This window comes from Frankliniella occidentalis, unplaced genomic scaffold, assembly GCF_000697945.3.
Source record: "Frankliniella occidentalis isolate FOCC.00 unplaced genomic scaffold, Focc_3.1 Scaffold63, whole genome shotgun sequence".
Lineage (NCBI taxonomy): Eukaryota > Metazoa > Arthropoda > Insecta > Thysanoptera > Thripidae > Frankliniella > Frankliniella occidentalis.
The window spans coordinates 775,780-795,060 of record NW_026267193.1 but is presented as its reverse complement, the minus strand read 5'-3'; the positions used below and the strand labels follow the sequence as shown (position 1 = coordinate 795,060).

Here is a 19,281-nt window from a genome sequence, read left to right as displayed (position 1 = left end):
CGCCGCCGTCAGTCCTGCGCATTTGTCGGCATCCTCCTGACCAACTGCGCTCCACGAGCCTCGTCGCCCAGAGCTTGTGCGAAGCGGGATCGAAAATCGTGATAGAGTATAGCGCAGTCCAGGGACGTTGATCATCAAATAGACCGGCGAGGTGAAGTGCCAGTCTGCTTGACTCCGGCGCTACTGAAGCGCAGCCGACTGATTCCGTCCTTGTCGCACTTATGGGGCAGCTCTCCCTGAGCGCTCTTCGGAATCGGTCTGCAGGACGTCGCGGAGCGGCAGGGTGAGTCGAACAGAGGGTCGCCTGCGGCTTGGCAGAGTTCAGGGGCCTGTCCAGATAGCGACGGCTGTAGGGCGCTCTGGAGACTCGGGTGTGAGACAGTCTCACACCAAATGGTGTGAAACCCTCTGTGCCTCACACCATTTGGTATGAGGAAGTATCACTCCATTTGCTGTGAGGCACAACGAGTCTCACACCATTTGGTGTGAGATATGTTTGCCTCACACCGTTTAGTGTGAGACTGTCTCACAACCTCGTGAGACAGACTCACAACCTCGTGAGTTTCCAGAGCGTAGGCTAAAGCTGTAGGTTATAGCCTCAAGCGGGCTCCCATTTCGGCCGTCGCTATCTGGACAGGCCCGCCCCAGTACCTACCCGATGCAACGCGAGCCGCGAGGTACAAGAATTTATTTGCCAGCAGGGCCTGCGGGGGCGGCTGGGTGGCCCCACGACACCTGGAGAATGGAGGGGGACCGGGAGAGGGAGGTGACCTGCATGAAGGCGGACGGCAACTGCTACTTCTACGCCGTCACCGCCACGGGCGGGGTCCAGGACGACGTGGCAGCGGAGGCCGGCGGCCCGAGCGGCCTCCGACACGCGGCCGAGCTGCGGCGGCAGGCGGCCGAGTACATCAGGGCCAACCCCGACGTGTTCGAGGCGGTGTCACTCGCGGCCGCGGCGGATGACCCCGGCGGGTACGCCCGCTACACGGAGGCGGCACCGGGCGGGGGCGTGCGGCTCGCGGACAGCCGAGGGGCGGCCGGCCGCCTCGCCTCGTGGCTGCAGAGGGACTCGGTCGAAGAGGCGCCGGCCGCGGCCCGCCGGGCCCGCACGGCGGTGTACTTCTCCTTCGAAGCGCAGCGAGGGCCCGACGCACCACCCGATGCGCAGCAGGACGCCCCGGTCGGAGAAGTTTACGGGGTGAGCTTGGTTACGGTTTGGCAGGACGGGGTGCGAAAGCTACACCACGGCTCCGTGGGGGCAGCGAGCCTGCCCGGCGCGCTGCTGGCCTTGATGGGGACGGGGGACATGGAGTTTTTTCTGTTCCTGGCCGGCAGTTTGGGGCGCTCATTTGGCAAGCGTGCTATGGAGGACGGCCTGGACGAGGCCTGGCGCACGGCCCGCGCGCTCAACCTGCCGCTGAGCGCGGACATGGAGCGGTGTGTTGTATTCAACCTCGTCATGCTCCGCTACGTCCTGTCCCGGGAGTACCCGACGAGCGATGTGCCGCCGGCCGCCGACGCCCACGAGCGATGGCACGAGCTGTGGGGCCGGGTGGCCCTGCTGCTGGAGTACTCGCGGCGCCTCCAGGACGAGCTGGAGCGGCTCCAGTGCGATGACGGGGTGCCGGGCTGCGCGGACCTCAGCGTGATGTTGGTCAGGCTGTGCACCCTGGCCCTGCGCAACGCCAAGCGGTCCTTCGCGGCCACTTACAAGGAAGTGCCGTGGGAGGAGATGGAGTACCTCCTCGTGATGTTCATCAAGGGGCGCACAGTGCTAGTAACCCTGGCCCACTGGGTGGCCAGCGTCCGGAGCACTGCGGCCCACCTGCGGTGCTTCAGGGATCGAGTGGAGACGTACGTGGTGGTGCACCGCGCCGAGCCCAACCCGGAGGTGGCCATGAAGAGGCTGCAGAAGGAGCCTAGGAAGGAGAGGGCTGTCATCCTCGCCGGGGTGGTGGACGGCGCCCTCACAGACCTCAGAAAGGACTTTGCGCTGCTCATGGACTGGCAGTCCCTTATGGAGATCACCGAGACCCTGGGCATCGCCAGCGAGGTTCTCGACATACTGGAGGACGCCGACTGGGCAGCTTGGGGCTGGCTGGCCCTGCGCTGGGCGCTGTTCGTGGTTGGGGAGAGGGTGAAGTACTCCTGGACTTCACCGAACCTGTCCCCCCGCTGGGCCGGTCTCATAGAAGCGCTGGCGCCTGGCGGCGTTCTGAAGATAATGTCCACCATCCGGGACGACCAGGAGCACGGGAAGGACGGCTCTAACGCCAAGACACTGGTCTTGTCGGAAATTAAGAAATCAGAGCGCGCAAAGCTGAGAGAGGAGTTGCTAAAACTGGCAAACGCAGCTCGAGCGGCTCTTGAGGCAGCAGTCAGTGAGGTGGAGTGCAGTGACGACAATGACTGGGATGGGCAGGAGAGAGTGACGGTAACCAAGAGAGACAGCGAGGGTAGGAAAGACTTAATTGGCGAAGAGCTTCTCAAAATACTGGAACCGGCAAAACATAAAGCGGAAGGGGCTTTTGAAGCAATACGTGCGTTGGCCCATCGCGAAATTGAACCACACTTAAGAGCAGCATGTATAGTAGATAAGTTTTTGTCATTTGCCCGTGAGCACATTCCGGAGGCTGCGCCGCGGGTCCGCCGCCTACTCCTGAACAAGAGCGCGGAGAACATCGAGAGCTTCCATGCTGTGCTTCGCGAAGTCACTCCGCCATCTGTGAGCAGTCCGCTGGAGACTCTGCGGCGCGCGCTCACGGCCGTGGACGCTGCTCCCGAGGGGCAGCTCCGTGACTTCGCTTTCTGCGGAGCTCTGCGGGAGCTCGCATCCCGCTGGCACGAGGACGACCAGGTGGTGCCCACGGCCGTGCCCTTCTCCCCCGCCCTGTTTGGACGCCAGCTTCGGAACTACCTCAACCACCTCGATGAGGGGTTATTCGTTTGCTCGCCTCAAGAGATACCGGTTCTGTACAATCTGCTTCAACGAAAATACATACCGCTGGAGCAAGGCGCCAGGCCACGGCTGCGAGACCCATGGTGGTCCCGGGCTGAGAACGAGAGGCTGCGCCGCCTCGTGGAGCTAAAGAGCGACATGTTCCGATACGCGAGGGAGGGCGAGCTGGGCGAGCTGCAGCGCCTGGTGGAGAACGGCGCCTACTTGAGCGTCAGGGACTGCCAGGACCGCACCCTGCTGCACGCCGCGGCCCAGGGCGGCCAGGTCCACGTGGTGGAGTGGCTGCTGGGGCTGGGCGCGGAGGTCGTGGACCCGCTCGCCAAGGACTGGCGTGGATACACAGCACTCTATGATGCTGGCACCACGGCCGTGGCAGAGGCGCTGCTTAACGCTGGGCCAGGTGAGTGCTCTTCTACATAGATAAAATGCAAATTTACGTTACAGATCTACAAAATCTATGTTACAGTGCACCAGAATGGCATCTTCACGCCTCTCCATCATGCTGCATGGTGTGGTCGCGCCGAGGTGGTGGCCGTGCTCCTTAAGGGCTCCCGTGATCTGGATGCGGAGGACAACGAGAGGCGGACACCCTTGCACTGGGCTGCCCTTCACGGCCACGACCAGGTGGTGCGTCTGCTCCTGGAGGCCGGTGCGCGCTGCCAGGCTGACGTTCATGGTCATACACCCCTCGTTTTTGCTGCTTTCTCCGGCAGCGCCCCCACGGTGCGGTTGCTGCTCGGTGCCACCCCGCCGCCCGCTGACGAGGACTGCTGGAGGGCTGCTATGCTGACCGCTTGGTTCGCCAGCGAGGAGGCCTGCTTCGCTCTGCTGGACGAGCTCGAGGCGCGTGGGCTGCTCCAGTGGGGCCCGGCCGCGCGTGAGGCCCTGCTCCAGACGGGATTCGGAGGGAGTAGCGCCATCGCGCTGAGGCTGCTGGGTCTCTCTCCTGACGCCCTTCGCGAGGGCCTGATGAGTGACACCGGGGCAGCAGTCTTACAGGCCGCTGCCTTTGTTGGGCGCGCTGATCTTGTGCGCACGCTTCTCCGCTGTGGGGCGGACCCGCTGTGCAAGGATGCTGGGGGCGTGACCGCACTAGCCACTGCAGCAGTAGGAGCATCTGGAGTGGGTGGCGTACCGGACACCGTCACTGCACTAGTGGAGCGCATCCCGCGCGGCGATCTGCAGGCGGCCCTCGCACAGGCGCTGTGTTCGGCCGCAAAGTTCGGTCGGCTCGGGACGGTGCAGCGGCTCGTCCACCACGGCGCGGACGTTAACGCGGAGGGCGGGACACCCTTGGGCTGGGCTGCTAGATCGGGTCACACCGAGGTGGTGCGGTGGTTGCTGCAGCGGGGGGCTGACCCGTGCCTGGGCCGCCTGGGCGCGCCTCTGCACATGGCTGCAGCACACGGACGGCTGGGCGTGGTCAAGGTACTCGTGCCGCCGCTGCACGGGGGCGAGGAGGGTCAGGGCGAGCCTGGCAGCGAGGAGCCGTCAGCGCTGCGCGTGGCGGTGCAGGACGGCTCGCGGGAGGATGTGGAGCGGATCTTGAGACGGTTCGTGGAGCACCTTAGACCCCTCTCCAGCAGGTACACGAAGGAGGACAGGCTCCGTGACAAGGCTGAGGCAACGGCGGCGCTGAGGAGGAAGGAGAAGGAGGATGACGAGCGCCTGCGCCTGCTGCAGCAGCTGGACAGTGATGGCCAGACGGCCCTGCACTGTGCGTCAGCAGTGAGTGCGCTCCCCGTCGTCGAGTACCTGCTGGACAGGGAGGGGGAGCTCCTGCGCCCGGTCTACTCCAAGCACAAGAACATCGGCGTGCCGCGGCTGGACGGCCTCAGCGTGTACTCGCGGGACGCTGGCGGGGGCACCGCCCTGGAGGGGGGCGTTCTGGGGCTCTGCGCGCCGAGCGTGGCCGAGGCCCTGCTCAAGCGGATGGGGGACACGATGTGGATGGCCCTGGGCCACAAGGACCTGCAGGAGGTGCGCAGCATGGCAGAGGAGGCCCTGGAGCACGCCACACTAAGGCCCGACAGCGGCCGCCTAGTCCGCGCGCTCTGCGGGTGGCTCAGCCGCAGCGGAGAGGGCCTGCTGAGCGGGAAGGGGGAGGAGGGGCTGCAGGACATGCGGCGCTGCGTCCTGGCACGAGCGAGGTGGCGCCGCGCACTGCGGCGGGTGCAGAGGCGGGCGGCTACGCCGATGGACCAGGAGGACCAGCGGCTTGCTGTCGTGATGTCGATGTTCGCCTACCTGGAGGCGGGCGCGCGCGGCGAGACGGCGGTGCAGCTGCTGAGCCAGTGGCTGTGCGACCTGAGCGAGGACGACGTGGGCGAGAGCAAGGTGCTGGAGATCAGCGAGGCAGTGGATGTACTCCGTCAATTCAAATGAGTATATTGTATACTTTAAATAAAGCGTACATGGCATGTATAATTTAACAAGGTAGACGCACGTTAAAACCGTGTGAAGCTGAGCTAAATGTGCGGATACCTTGGCCTGCGGCGCGCTAAAATTAAAATGTTTTCGCGATTTTGGTTGGCCTGCCTGTCCACCTCACATCCCACGTCTCACGCCAGGCGCCTCACTTCACGCCGTCTTCCGGGCGGTCTCCCCTTGCGCTTCCTGACAGAGCTGAGCATTTAAAGTTAAAGTTTAATTTCAAGTTCAAGTTAAGCTCAGCAATTAATGTGTACAAGGCATGCATGCCTTTCCAAATGCGAACATGGGCATACATTAATTAAAGTATACATGCCACGTAAGTAGACAATGCACACATTTGAATCGACAGAGTAGTTATGAGGAGTTGCGACAGCCTGGGGGTGGGCCCGCGGGGCGGGCTGGCGCTTCTCTGTGCACACAGTGACTGCCCGACCTGAGCGGCGAGAGTGTGCTGGACACCGCTCAGAGAGGGCTGACGAGCCGCGAGTGTGGGGATTTTGCGCATGTTTCAAAGTGTGGGCAGTGACTGTGTTTTGGTTTAGTCGTTATCTGGCCTCAGTGTCAAGGGCTTTCGTACTCGAGTGTGTGTGTGGGAAAGAGAGATAGAGCGAGAGAGAGAGATGTAAATATGTAAATGTAAATAGTGTTTGACGCTGATCAAGAAAATTAATAGTTTTGATGGCAATGAAAAGGGTGAGGGCCCCTGGTCTTATTCGGTTTCCTAGTCGTTCTCTTTTATTTTGTAACTAGTAATTACTCGCAAGAAGGGAACTTGCAGCACTCACTCAGTAGGGCTGCCGCCCGCGGAGCGCCTCACAGGTAGGCCGTCCCGTTGGACGCGCGAGCCCCGCGGGCTTGCCTGTCCCCCTTCCTCAGGCGCCAGGCCGGGCGGGGAGACCCAGCAGAGAACTAGCGCCCGTACGTCTAAGATAAAAGATGTTTCACTTCGGGATTAAATCCAAGGTGCAGCCTGAAAGGCGTTTGAGAAACCATCAAGCGCCTCAAGTATGAATCGTCTGGAATAGTTTCAAGGACAAGGGTTGTTCACTCACAATAAAAAGCTCTTTTCTAAAATTGTTTTATTATTTACTATTTACAAACTTCACCATGTCAGTTCAAATATACATAAATTTTCATAACTATCCATAAAAAGTAAACAGGAAACATGATGTACCAATACGTGTATAAATAATTTTGACATTGATTTCATGAGATACCCTAGACTTAATTGTAACCGCTCCTCATTTGAAATAAGAAAAAATCTGGGCAAGACCTCCAAGTCTTGCTTTCTGCAAATTCATCACAAATTTATTAAGGATGTAGAAAATATTGTACAAAATTACAAATATTAAATGATAAATACCATTCTACTAAAGCACTTGAGAATGTTTTGAATTAAAAGAGAATGTAACTGCGATGAATACATGAACTTAATCTGATGACAAATTTCTTTGGAGAGATGAAAGGCTACACTGGAATCAGTGGGGCAATAAAATGATGCTTGAGGATTACGTGGTAACATATTTTTGACTTTGAGAGGCACTATCACTATATGCTTCTCCTAACACTTGTGATCACAAATTGTGACGAGTTCTACCTTCCATCCTTCGTCAAAGGAAGCAATGAAACCGATGAAAGAAAATTACAATAGATGAATGAAGATTGGGGTTTCTTGCCATAGTCGACAAGCTCCCTATGACAGACATTTTGTCGATAGAAGGGCAGGAGCATGTGCACTATAGTACTTCGCAGGGAACGCGAACCAGTCAGAAACTCACACGAATGGCTAACACTCGGAAATTTTAGATACATAACCCCATTTCAAGCGCGTTCATAAATCTAACTTCGGGACAGAAAATCGCCTTTTCTTACGATGAACCATTCGTTCGGTGAGTTTCCAAATGGTCTTGTGACAACATGCTGGATGGTAACTAAAGGCATTACACTATCCACACAATACACTACAATATCTTCCCCGGTCAGTCATGTCGTTGGTCATACGGTGACCCACCTTTTGTTTTCTTTAACGAGTTGAGTGAAGGAGTTTGTTTCGACCCCATGCGATAACTCAAGATACTGCGGTGAAACCACACACAAGTCAACCAACTTCTCTCCTTATTCTCAGAGGTCCACTACATTTGTACTCCCAGGAACCGCCAGATCAGAGACTCAGAATACATACAACCATTTGACGTATTACAAAAAGGAAAAGGTTCATAAATAAGACAAGGAAAATAAAATGGTCACCGCGAGGTATTCTCGTCGACTCGCTCAATTTGAGCAAATTAGTGACGCCACTGCTTGTCTCGGATCTATCACATATTTATCCCTTGCCTGGAGGGGGCGAGCCGCGGGACCCCCCCAGCAAGCCGTATTGTCGCAAATCAAAGATACGCTTTATATCGTTTCATTTTACTAGCAGCAGCGCTTCCCGGCCGCGAGGAGGCCCTATGGGTGTCCTATGGGTGCCCTATGAGTGTCCTATGGTCGTCCTGTGGGCGTCCTTTGAGCGTCCTATGGGCGTCCTTTCAGCGTCCTATGGGCGTCCTTTGAGCATCCTGTGGGCAGGCCGGTGGGGCATCCAGCGGCGTCACTCCGTTCGGCGACGCCCCGATGGTGGTGCGGCCTGGTCCAGCAGGGTGGCGGGTGCGGCCGGAGCGCGGCCGGGAGCGCGGGCTGCACGTCTAAGTCGCCTTAGATGATGGAGGTGATGAGTCGCGCCTTGAAGTTGACTAACCTCTCGCTGGTCTGGGCGAGACGCTGCGGAAAGAAAAAGGAGGGGATGAGTCACGCCATGGGGCACAGAGAAAAGAGGTATTTTGCAGGGACACGCACTAATGTTGTATTCTAGTCTACTAAACAAGGCCGCATCTTTGACTCACCAGGATGAGGTCCTGCACGAGGTTGGCGATGCCTCGGTTGGCGATGACGAACAGCCTGGTGATGGGGCCGGGGACACCCTCTTGGTAACCGTCGTCCTTGCCCTCCGCGCCGGCCGACGCGCTGGCCGAGGCCCCCGCCGACGAGGTCGATCCGTCGAGAGGAGCGTTCTCAGCCTCGTCTTGCGCCTGGGTCGTGCCGGAGCCGGCGATGAGCTGCGAGTCGCGGGGGAGGCGGGGCGTTAGACAGGCTCCACTTAAACCTTCCTTCTCTAAAGTCTATCAAGACAAGACTGTTTTTTTAAAAACCAAATTGAAGAGAGCACTGTGAAACGCACGTGTGTGGATGTCGCACACTTGTAGGTGTGTGAATGCCAATTCGCACACTGCAAGAAACAAATGTGAAGTTCTCTTAAAAAATTCACACCTTTGTGCCTCCACGGGTACGAATGGCGTTCACACACCTACTAGCGTGAGACATTCACACACTTGCGTTTCCAGTGAGGCTGATCGGCCGATCGGGTGCGTATTTCGACATGCATTACGTGGTTTGCGCGCCGCCAAGTCAGCGCTCGAAGCTTACCAAAAGCATGGGGCTCAACACGTGTGTGCACAAAAAACAAAAAAGTCTTGATGAAAGTGCATTACTGGATGCGATCGCAATTTCTTCAAGAACATCGTTACTTTTGGTAAAAATAATACTGACCATAAATCGTAGTTTTTCGAGCATTTTTGGAGAGTACTTTGAAAGAGAAAGGAAAGCACATGTATTCGTCAGAAAAGTCCGTGTCAGGCGAGAGTTATCAGTGGTCTGAGCAGGGACTGTCCCCCAAGCAGCCGAAGCAGATACGACTTGACATTTAATTTTTCCCTTTCTTTAGCAAAAGCAAGGTATTTGATCAAAGTCAGACTACAGCAAACTAGCAGTACTGCTGGGGAGAGGTTAAAACCAAATCTGAGGCACTCAGCGCCGCTCCCGGACGAGCGCCCCAGGTCCGACCTGTGGAAGATGGCAAGTAAACGTTCTCTGGAAGAAGCAATATTATTGAAAAGGTCGTTTTGTCCGTGAAGAATTAATTTCTTAAGCGTTGTCGCTGAGGCCCTCCATGGTCGCGGGCCGCCCAGCGCTGGAGCTACTCTCTGCCGTCGCGACACAGAGCCCCTGTCGGCGCGGGGTATATAAAGAGGGAAGTCCCAGAGCGCAGCGCGCTGCTTCCTACACCTTTCTCCAGTGGCGGCGGCAGGGGCAAACATCTTCCAGCACTGGAGCGACCGGCCCCTTTGCCTACCTTCCAGCCCGCGGGCTGTCTGTCGAACGGCGAGGCCCGGTGCGGCCGGTCCGGCAGGCAGTGATCGTGTCTGGAGGGCGAGCCAAGGCTTGTCATGTCCGTTGTCGTCCTACCGCGAGCTAAAAGGGGGGCCTCTCTGCTTTCTACAGACTACAGAGTGAAGTTCTGGTGATGCAAGGAGAACGTGCTGGCCGAGCAATATCAAAACAAAATTACGACCAAGCAAAGATGAGGAAAGTTCTAACCGTTCTTCCAGATCGTGCGAACTGGAAAATCTTTTCCGACCAAGGAGAAGGTTGGGGTAAAGAAAACTTATTCTAAACTGGAACGCTGCCCACAATATAAATGGCGCAGGAGCACCACACATATCTTGAAATTCCTCCTCAACTACTTGCGTCCAAAAATAGTGAAACAACATCCAGCCTACGATAACAAAAGCAGCAACAACAAACATTAACACCAGCCAGATCAACACCACAAGAATGATACATAGTCTGTTGGGCCGAGAAATGACGCAAAGAGGGGGAATCAACGGGACTCATCTGCAAGCCGCTGGTGAGGTCACAGTAAACAATCAATTCTCAATATAATGAGCCATGGGCGATTGCATTCCTCTTCTTCGGTCCTCATATGTCCTGGAGCTCCACGGCCTGGGCGGACATGACAGCCTGAGGCTCGCCGAGCCGACTCGCCGTATCGGAACTTGGAACCCACCAGCTGTCTAAATTATTTTGACAAGATAGACATTACACGAATTATCTAACGTCTGCCTCTAAAGACAAACAACCATAAACACACGTCCTTTGAAAAAGACACTACTCTACGGCTTGGCAGTGGGCGTTTCTTTTAGACAGCTGGTCATCCGGACGGGACGCTCGATCGGGGAGCTACGTCGCTAGCCATTTTACAATATCGTGAAGCCATGCTACAAGGAAGAAAAGCGAATGCACCTCAAAGTCAATACAGCGTGTGTATTTACAGTACCGTATCATTGGTGTGAGTGTTGATAGTAAAAAATCTATCTTTTCGATAATATCGTCAAAAATGATGACATATTTATCAAAATGAATTTCGCAATTACCAAACGGGGAACGAAAGAGTTGCCGAAACTGAAACTTGTGTTGATGTTGCTGGCACTGCTCTTGTTGTCATCGTTGCTGTTGTTGTTGTTGTTGTTGCTGTCGGAGTCTTTGTTGTCCGAGTCATCCTGTTGTTGGTTGTAAGTGGTGGGTATCTTGAAGCCGAGACCAGCATTGTCGGTCCCGGCCACCACGCGATACACCTTGCCGGTCACCCTCGCCGCTGTGTCGGCCATCCGCTGCAGCCACTGAGGACACCACAGCAGGCCGTTCACACTCAACACACTGAGCAGCCTAAAGGGGCACTCCATTCAGAGAACCCTCCCATAGTAGCCCCTATTCTGGTCAGGCAGATGTTGCACTTGCTATTGGCGACAAGTCCGTCAGCACGAAAGACGCGTGGCTCCATACAAGGCATCTAAAGTATCCCATATCTTTGGCCCCGAGCCAGGCTGCTTCTTTGGAAGCGGCCTGACTGATCCGTTGACTTAAAGTGAAAATGAACGCAAGCGGTAGACGTTAAAAAGTCAAAATTGATACCGCGTTTACTCCGAGCCAGCCATGCTGAGCCGTCCAAAACGAGTTTTACGAACGGCATCCTTGAGCCACTTAGGCGGCAGTAGTCAATATCAGGACTGGTAGAAGCACGAGCACCCCCAGAATGGTAGGTGCCGGAGAAAAAGTTTTGGTGCCACATAAAATGGAGCAGACCTCTCTCCTCTACCTGCCGTTACCGTATGCACAAAACAGTCCAGTTGGAGTCCAGTCAGTGGTGGTCGTCGCTGTCCGGTCCAGGATCCTGGCGGCCGTGGATGGCCACCCTGTGTGCTGCCCACGATTACGCACTCAGTCATGAAGATAAAAAGTGCGAAAACAAACTTCTGTCGTTTGTCACGATATTAGTAAAAAGGCCGAGAGAGACAGATCTAGTTGTGCATTTACAAAGCGACCAGTGAGTAATCGTGCACGCGCAGACTCCAGGGGCAGCACAGTCCAGCACGAGCACCGCTCAATTCACAAATTGAAAACTACAGAAATTGTCCTTACAGTAACGCTCAAAAAACGCAGGGCTGTAACATAAAGCGCATCATATTACAAAGACAGCAGTCGGAAAGCGATGTTCTTGGTCTTTGGTACGAGACTTATCACTGTCTGCTTTTAGAAAGCCTATAAGTGTCCTTTAGTTTGTCCGTCCTCAGCACCTCATGCGCCCGGCGCCCACAGATGAGACCCTTCCCCTCCCCCCAAGTCGATTCCACTCACCCGGATAATGTCAAAGAGGAAGTTGCCGGAGCCGCCGCCGGAGCCGCCGCCGGAGCCGCCGCCCGCAGCCGCACCGTTCAGGTTAAAGGGCAGGAAGCGCTTGTTCCTGTTCTCGTCCTCGACTGCGCCGTCAGCCTCGTTCTCCAGGTCGGCGGCGCCCTCGTCCAGGTTATCTGCGAGAAACGGGCATTATTCATACGACAAAGAGAGCCTCTCGGACAAATTACAATTTCAGTTCATTCACTCATTCATTATACACAGGGGCATGGCCGGCGAGCGGCCGCCAGGGCAGGGGAGGGGTGGGAGTGAGGGAGGGGGCGAGAGGGAGGGGGCGAGAGGGAGGGGAGGGGTCCACCTCGAACACAGGTATGAGGGGGGAGTTTCGCAAGCAGCAGACGCTGAAAGTGGAGCAGACAGCTTTGGCCTCCTCGGCCGGCCTCGCCAGGGCCGGGTCCAAGGTCGTGACCTCTGGTACTACGCACCTCCACTCGCCGCCGGCTTCAGGTCCTCTTCCTCGTCCTCGGCCGGCTGAAGGTTGGGCTTGTCGTCGAGCGGCACGCGAACCTCGCTGACCTGCGACTCGGCCCCGGCGAGCTGGTTCTCTGTTTCAGCCTGCAAAACACGACCCGTGTCACTGATCGCCCGGCGCTTTGTGTCGGACAGGAGAAGCGCGTTCAGTCAGCCGCGGAGACGAGGGGGACATGCTGCCGTTTTTAGGCCGTCCGCAGTTTGCGATCGGCTCTGCAGCTGACTGAGCGCCACACACACATCGAGCGAAGAGGCATTTTTACGATGTGGACATGTGGTCCGTCCTGGGGACCCACAACATCCGTTACATCGCGTCGGGTTACAGAAGAGAGAAAACATCTGTAGAGAGAAAGAGAGTAGAAGCGCGCACATGCTTAAGAAAATGAAGAATGAGCATGTTTCATGGAATGGTGGAAATTATGACAATGAATAGAAGTTAACTAATATATCCCTTATCTTCAACATAATAAGGCTACTTTTTACTTAAGCATATTAGTTACACGAAATGTAAAAATCGTCTAAACAATCTTTGTTATTATATACACTAAAGCAGAAAGTGTATCTACTTAAACACAAGGCAAAATAATAAGAGTAACTAATCTACAGAAAAGAGGTATAAGTAACTAATACGAACATGCAAACCCTCCTCAACATACCATCTGCATTTTATTCGACCACGCTGTTGTTAAATTAGGTTATCCAACATGCCGAAAACAACTTATACTAAATCTGAACACCATCCGCAGTTTTTTATATCTCAATGACTTTCGTGCACCGTCACTGTTAACTTAAGGGGTTACCTTTGAGCTACCATCCGCCTCAACATTTTAATATGGCCATACCATGCAACAGAAACTGCGACCAGGCTGTCACAAATTAAATAGGAAGATAAGAATTTTGTTGCGTTGAAAAACGTGGCAGCAAAAGATTGGAAGCGGATGGCATGCTCCTTACATGTGACGTGCATGATATTACACCCCTAATGGCGTAAATCAAATTTGTTGATTCAATTCGTCTAGCATTTTACGATTGATTGATGTTATTGAAATGCAAGAGGGTAGGGAAAGGAGGGTTTGCTTTTCGCCTTGTATAAAATTCCTAAAGTGAATCTACAAAACTGTTCAACAGTAGGTACGGGAAAAAAACATATCCAAGGTCACAGTACATAAGCAAGTCCTAAGCAAATAATACCCATGTGATTTTCTTTTATTCTTTTACAATAATAGTTAAATTCTTTATCCCCTGATTAGTTATGTACTGTGCCTTTACAGCATTTTGCCATTTTCTATGGTTTTACAAATGAGACGATCCAGTACAGTATTGGATGAAGAGAGAAGTACATGAGGTAATAATAAAAACAGAATTTTCTGAAGCACAGATATCACAAGCAATACACCAACACAGTAAAGGCTCTGCCTCTCTAGAAATGCAGAGTAAAATAGTTTATAATTAATAAATAGAAGTAAGAAAGTTGATACAAATATGATAGAGCAGTATGATGATTTGCATTGTTTAAATACTCCAATCATGTCAGTTTCTTCTCATTGTCCTTTTAACCGGTCGAAAAGACCCGTTATTTTAAGTCTGTATGGCGTCTTTTGTTTTCATTTTTTAAATGTGGAAAGTTCATCACAGGAAGGGTAATAGTGATGTTATTTGTCAGAGTAACTAACGGGGGGTTATGGGGAGGGGAATAGGTTTGGTATGGGAGTGATAAGTCATCATCTTATGTACAACTTAAAGAGTGATGCGCTTTTCAAGCATGCCAAACAGGGTGTCGCAAGGATCCAAGCGGCTTCCTACCTCTTCGAACTTTAACGATACTAGGTGTCAGTCAGGTGTTCCGTTCACAATCGCGTAAAACGTTGTTAGTAGGATACACAACGGTACTGCTAAAAAAGGAAAAGCTAGCACGATGGTGGTAAGCGTAAGAAAACGCGCTAAAGCATATATACAATATTTATGTACAAAAATTGAACCGAATGAGCACCTTGCCTCACGAGAAGAAGAAAGGAAGACGACCCGCGGTCTCAGAACAAAGCAGAACGCCTCATCAAAAATATCGTTTTTATTCGAAGTCACATCTTTCAAATCGATGTGTACCTAGTACCGTGGGTACTACAAACATAAATTTATCAAATAACGTCCACAAAACCCTTATTGGGACGATATTGGTATCAGGCTACGTTTCTGAGACCACGCTACGCTAGGCCACCATCTTTTTGTTCTCCTTACGGGGAAGGTGCTCATGGAAGAGCATTCGCTGCACTGAGAAGTGGGGTGCGACAAATTAAAGGCTAAGGACGAACTTGGGCTGGTTTGACATTTACCGCAAATACCAGAAGACATGGCAAACCTACTGGAAACATGCAAACGTACACATATTTTGCCTTGTATTGTGGTTTCGGCTAGTCTCTGAGAACTAAAGGAACTACTTTCAAGAGGAATCTTACAAGAAAATGCGCATAGAATGAACGACATTAATGACCATGAGGATGGAATGAGGACGATCGACCTGAATGATGACCATTTCCTGCTAGAGCACACATTCTACCCTATTTCATGCCATTGTGAGAAAAGTGTCCACGAAACACCAATAAGTGCAAAAAGGCGCACGACCTTCCCATAGCCATTGTGGCCGAAAGAGTCGATGAACAAACCAATAAAATATAGGGGGAGGAAAATAGAAAGAAGTCAAGGAAGTATGATGGCACCAGGTCACATGCACAGGAACCAAGTTAGTAATTCATGCGGGTATTTGACTGACATTTTGGCGTGTACACAATTTTTAGCGCAAAGGCTATCCACTGTGCTGTTATCAAAGACACCCGTACCTTTGGAGTTCTCGGTTGACCAATGACCTCTGGTTGGGAAGAAAACGCACCCGGCGGAAAGGAAAGATGACTTTGTACACTTTTGAAACCATGCATAAAACGTGTTCGTGTTCAGTATAGTGGCTCAGTCCGCGGGTACCCGACACCGGCCATTTGAAACGCGTTGACGAGTTCGCCTACGAGGACCACCGGTTTCAGTCCATGGTTTCCCTTTTCCTGTTTTGAAACATGGCCCGCTCTTCATTCCACCGAACGGTAAAAATGAGTTTAAATTACAGATATCCAAACCCGCCAACCATCTCAATTCTATATTGCTGGCCAATGTAACCCCCCCCCCCCTCCGGTCCGGGTCCCGCAGCGCCGAGCCACAGTGGTCTGTGTGCGAGTGTCTCTGTGTGTGTATCTTTACCGGCGTACTGGACTCGTCCGAGGGGCTGGCCGTGGACGCGGCTTGCGTCGAGTCTTCGTCTTCATCCTCGTCTTCGTCGTCTTCGCCGGGCGGGTACGTCGGCAGCGTGATGGACACCTTGCGGCCCGACGAGGACGACGACGAGGCGCCCGCCGTGGCGCTGTTGCCGCCGCCGCCGCCTCCGCCGCCCAGGACTAGCCGGCCGATCACCCGAAACAGCGACCGGGTGATCTGCTGGATTTTTCTATCGACTATCTAGAAAAGAGCGGGGGGCGTCCATGACACACACGCACACGCACACACATACTAGCGCCCAACCTCACATACACGTACACTCACACACGCACACGGTATGTACACTATGATACAGGAGACTGTCGTCGAGTAAAAAAAAAAGGAGTGAGATTTGAAAAGTCTTTTGTCAAATATTCGAAACAAGGCAAAAAACGTTAATAATCTTTCTTGAAAACATTTCTTCTTTTTTCAGGGAGAGTGTCCCAATAACGACAAGGGCCCCGTGCGCCTGCTACGCGGCTCTCGCCACGCCATTGTACTACTGGTTGTTAATTGGAGCAGACGCTGAATGGGCAGCCCGGTATGGCGGCCCGGTATGGCTCCGTGCCGGCCGCGACGCCCCTGGCTGTATAGCCGCTCGGCAGCGCGCTCAGCGCCACACCCTGGTCGAACTTTCGCTCAGCGGTGTCGCGGGCCTTTACTCGAGCGGCGCCACGCCCGTCACCGCGCGCTGGCCGGACGGTGCGCCGACCAGGGCCTCGCGCTCGCCATGAGCTGTCGTTATGTCAGACCCCCGCATCACTTTGCGCTCCTCTCTACTATTGGCTCCAAAGCTTCTTCTTACTTAAAAAAAAAAAAACGCCAAAAATAATTTATTTTCAGTTTTAACGCCCGCCACGTTGGTCGGCGTTTTGGCGGGCGAATTAGGCATCGGCCCCACACGCTAGGAACATCTTCTTATGATAATGATAAATCTGTGACAGGAGTCGAATGGTTCAAACCCGCATTGACTGTTCCCTCGGCCGTGAGGAGCTTGCTACCCGTCTCGCGGCCCGGGAACGATACATCCGCCAAGTTGTACTAAAAAAAAGTCATAACGGAAAGGTGAAAAGTGAAACTCGATCAGCAGGGATGACATCTCGTACCTGTGAAAGGCCGGGGAAGAGCTGCCTCAACGGTCCGATGGTCCTCTTGTCCCTCACCGTCGTGTCGTCCGACCCAGGCTCGCCCAGATGTAAGGTCTCCAGAGTCTCCTAGGGGAAGAAAATAAGGCACATTAACGATACTCATATGTTTCCCGCAAGGTGTTTTCTCGACAAATGACAGTAATACGCGTGTTAACAAACAGAGTACACAATATACTGATGTACAGTCGAGAAAAAGTTAAGATCACTTTTATTTCAGTGTACCGTCACCTGAAATTGTGCGGTGTAGGCAGCTTTGCCATTTCCCCAAGTATTTTCGTGGATTACTTTTCGTGCGCTTATTTCGACCTGTCTTGTCTAACAGAACAGGTCACTAAAAGCCCCATTAAGGACACGGCAAAAACTGGTACCCTTTTACGGCAATAAAGCGACCTCCCCCCTCCGTCCCTCACTCAACCCCTTCCCACAAAAAGAAACCCTTCATCAAAATGTGTCTGACATTGCCACTAGCCAGATGCCACCCGCTCAACCCTACATTCGACGCTCCTGACGCCTGACGAACGGAGGATAGGCCGCCAGGTCAAGCAGCGCTACGTTGCGTTGCCTACCAGCCAGGCGCTCCAATCGAACTAGCACACTTGCGCGCGCACATGTGTGCTTCCCTTACATATGCAAGTAGTCTTCCTCTTGAATGGATATTTATTATCTGACTGTCACCGTGCCAGAATGCACCTTTTTTTAACTATTTGATAATGCCTGGGACTCTTCCTGGCTCCTAATCTAGGTAATGTTGAGCTAGGTCGGGCCTGGCGTGTGGTCAGCCCAGGATGTGTTGCAGCTCTCCGCAGCGGGGCGGGGCGGGGCACGGTGCCGTGGGGCGTGGTGCGGTGGAGTGACCTTGCCGGTGCTGACCAAGGGGGCAAGGGGGGGCTGGGCCGGCGGCGGCTTGCTGCTTGCGGCCTGGCTACCGGCTCTGGGCCCGCGGCAGCCCGCGCCAGCCCGCGCCAGCCTGCCCACATACACACTGGCCTGGTTACGCGGCCCGGAGCGGCCCGGGCCGGCCAGTGCAATGCACCGTGTCCTAGTGCGCCTGCCTGACCACAGCGCCGGCCGATGGAAGCCCCCCCCCCGTCCACCTCCTCATCCACCACCTCCTTCTCCTCCTCCTCAGGGGCCCCATCGTCAACCGTAACACCTCACAAAAATGTATCAAACGCTTTTGTTTAACATGAGACATCTATGGTATCGTACATTACGCGTGGATGCGAAAGAAGTACGTTGCACAAAACGAGAGAGTGCACCGGAGGGGGCGGGGAAGCCACGGATGCACCACCAACACTACTCTTGCTTTAAGCACGGTGTCCACCACCGCTGGCGTGCCAACTTGCAAATGGCTTCAACTGGAGCACATTAGCGAGCGGCGCCCTCCCCCCTCTCTCTCGCTCACCCAGGGAATGACTTTATCATCTTCCGCCAGGATGGGTGCAACTTTTAAGGCAGGCTGAATTGGGACACGTTATTGTGACACCGCAGCCCTCCCCTTCTCCTTCCCCCCAACTCGAGCTAAGATGCACGCACTTAGCGACGCGCTGCGCCCATAACTTACAGCGTGCACGCGGCTTGACACCTTTCGCACGGCCGGAGCAAGTCCGGGAAGCATCCAGCGCGCGCGGGAAAAGCCACCAGAGGGAGGGACAGCCTCAACTCGACTAGTGCGAGTGCCCAGCAGGTCGCCAAGGAAATCATACGCTTACACCGCAAAGGGTTGAAATGCGCGTCCTTCAAAGTTGAAGAAAATATTGATGATACGCACACTGAAAAAACGAAGGTAGGACTCAACACCCTTTAGGGGTTGCTAATGGCTTTAGTGCCTTAATAGAGCAAATATCACTACCCCTAGAAAGACACGAAAATGCCACAAAGATGCCAAATTTTTGCACCTTGGGGCAATATCGGTCCTTAACAAAGCCACTAGGTCGTACCTTTCTGTTTTTCCAATACACACCTTGATTTTTGCACTTTTTTACCGATTAACGAGCCTCTTGTACGTGGGTCACAGTACAATTATTATCATTGTTGCTAAATTTAAAAGGTACCAAGTCACGTTGTCTTTTTCCGACCACCCTTTTCCCCCCCAAATCCCAGCAGCAGCAGCGGCGGCGCGGTGCAGCGTGCGGTTTGGTGGTTCCCTCCGGCAGGCCAGCGGCCAGCAGCGCCAGTGTGCTCAGGGTTGCGTCACGCATTACCACGCAAGACGAACCGGCCGGCCGGCAGCGTCCACCGCGGCGCAGCAGCGTAGCGCCACCGCGGCCACGCCAGAGGCCAACGTTTGAAGACGCGTTCGGCAGCGGGGCGCCGCGCGGATAGCCACCCGACAACAACCGAGAGAAGGGGGAACGGTCAGGCTATCGTGTTACTACAACTACAGTCATTACGCTAAAATTT

At 54.0% G+C, this 19,281-nt stretch overlaps 2 protein-coding genes across 3 annotated transcripts in view; one reads left to right on the top strand and one right to left on the bottom strand.

Moving 5' to 3' along the window:
- Positions 1-6: 6 nt before the first annotated feature.
- LOC113211273 (uncharacterized) lies at positions 7-6,469 on the top strand. 2 transcript variants are annotated; one of them, XM_052268063.1, is made up of 4 exons: positions 7-283; positions 702-3,362; positions 3,429-5,394; positions 5,639-6,469. In XM_052268063.1, the coding sequence occupies exons 2-3, from the start codon at positions 743-745 to the stop codon at positions 5,345-5,347; spliced, it is 4,539 nt and encodes a 1,512-aa protein (XP_052124023.1). In that variant the 5' UTR covers positions 7-283; positions 702-742; the 3' UTR covers positions 5,348-5,394; positions 5,639-6,469. The 2 variants fall into 2 exon arrangements, with proteins under 2 accessions (XP_052124023.1, XP_052124022.1); XM_052268062.1 differs by having other exon boundaries at positions 3,429-6,469.
- LOC113211225 (uncharacterized) overlaps positions 6,457-19,281 on the bottom strand; it is a 51,878-nt gene continuing 39,053 nt past the window's right edge. The window contains exons 3-8 of the mRNA XM_052268065.1: positions 16,837-16,944; positions 15,677-15,931; positions 12,388-12,517; positions 11,906-12,078; positions 8,278-8,490; positions 6,457-8,155 (exon numbers count right to left, since the gene is read on the bottom strand). Of these exons, the coding sequence (XP_052124025.1) occupies positions 8,090-8,155; positions 8,278-8,490; positions 11,906-12,078; positions 12,388-12,517; positions 15,677-15,931; positions 16,837-16,944 (945 nt within the window). The 3' untranslated portion in view covers positions 6,457-8,089. The remainder of the gene's footprint in view (positions 8,156-8,277; positions 8,491-11,905; positions 12,079-12,387; positions 12,518-15,676; positions 15,932-16,836; positions 16,945-19,281) is intronic.

Bases quoted from the DNA above. Each gene is read 5' to 3' on its own strand.
- LOC113211273 (XM_052268063.1), top strand. From the start codon at position 743: ATGGAGGGGGACCGGGAGAGGGAGGTGACCTGCATGAAGGCGGACGGC. The intron at 3,363-3,428 runs GTGAGTGCTCTT...TCTATGTTACAG, and splicing joins GCTGCTTAACGCTGGGCCAG to TGCACCAGAATGGCATCTTC.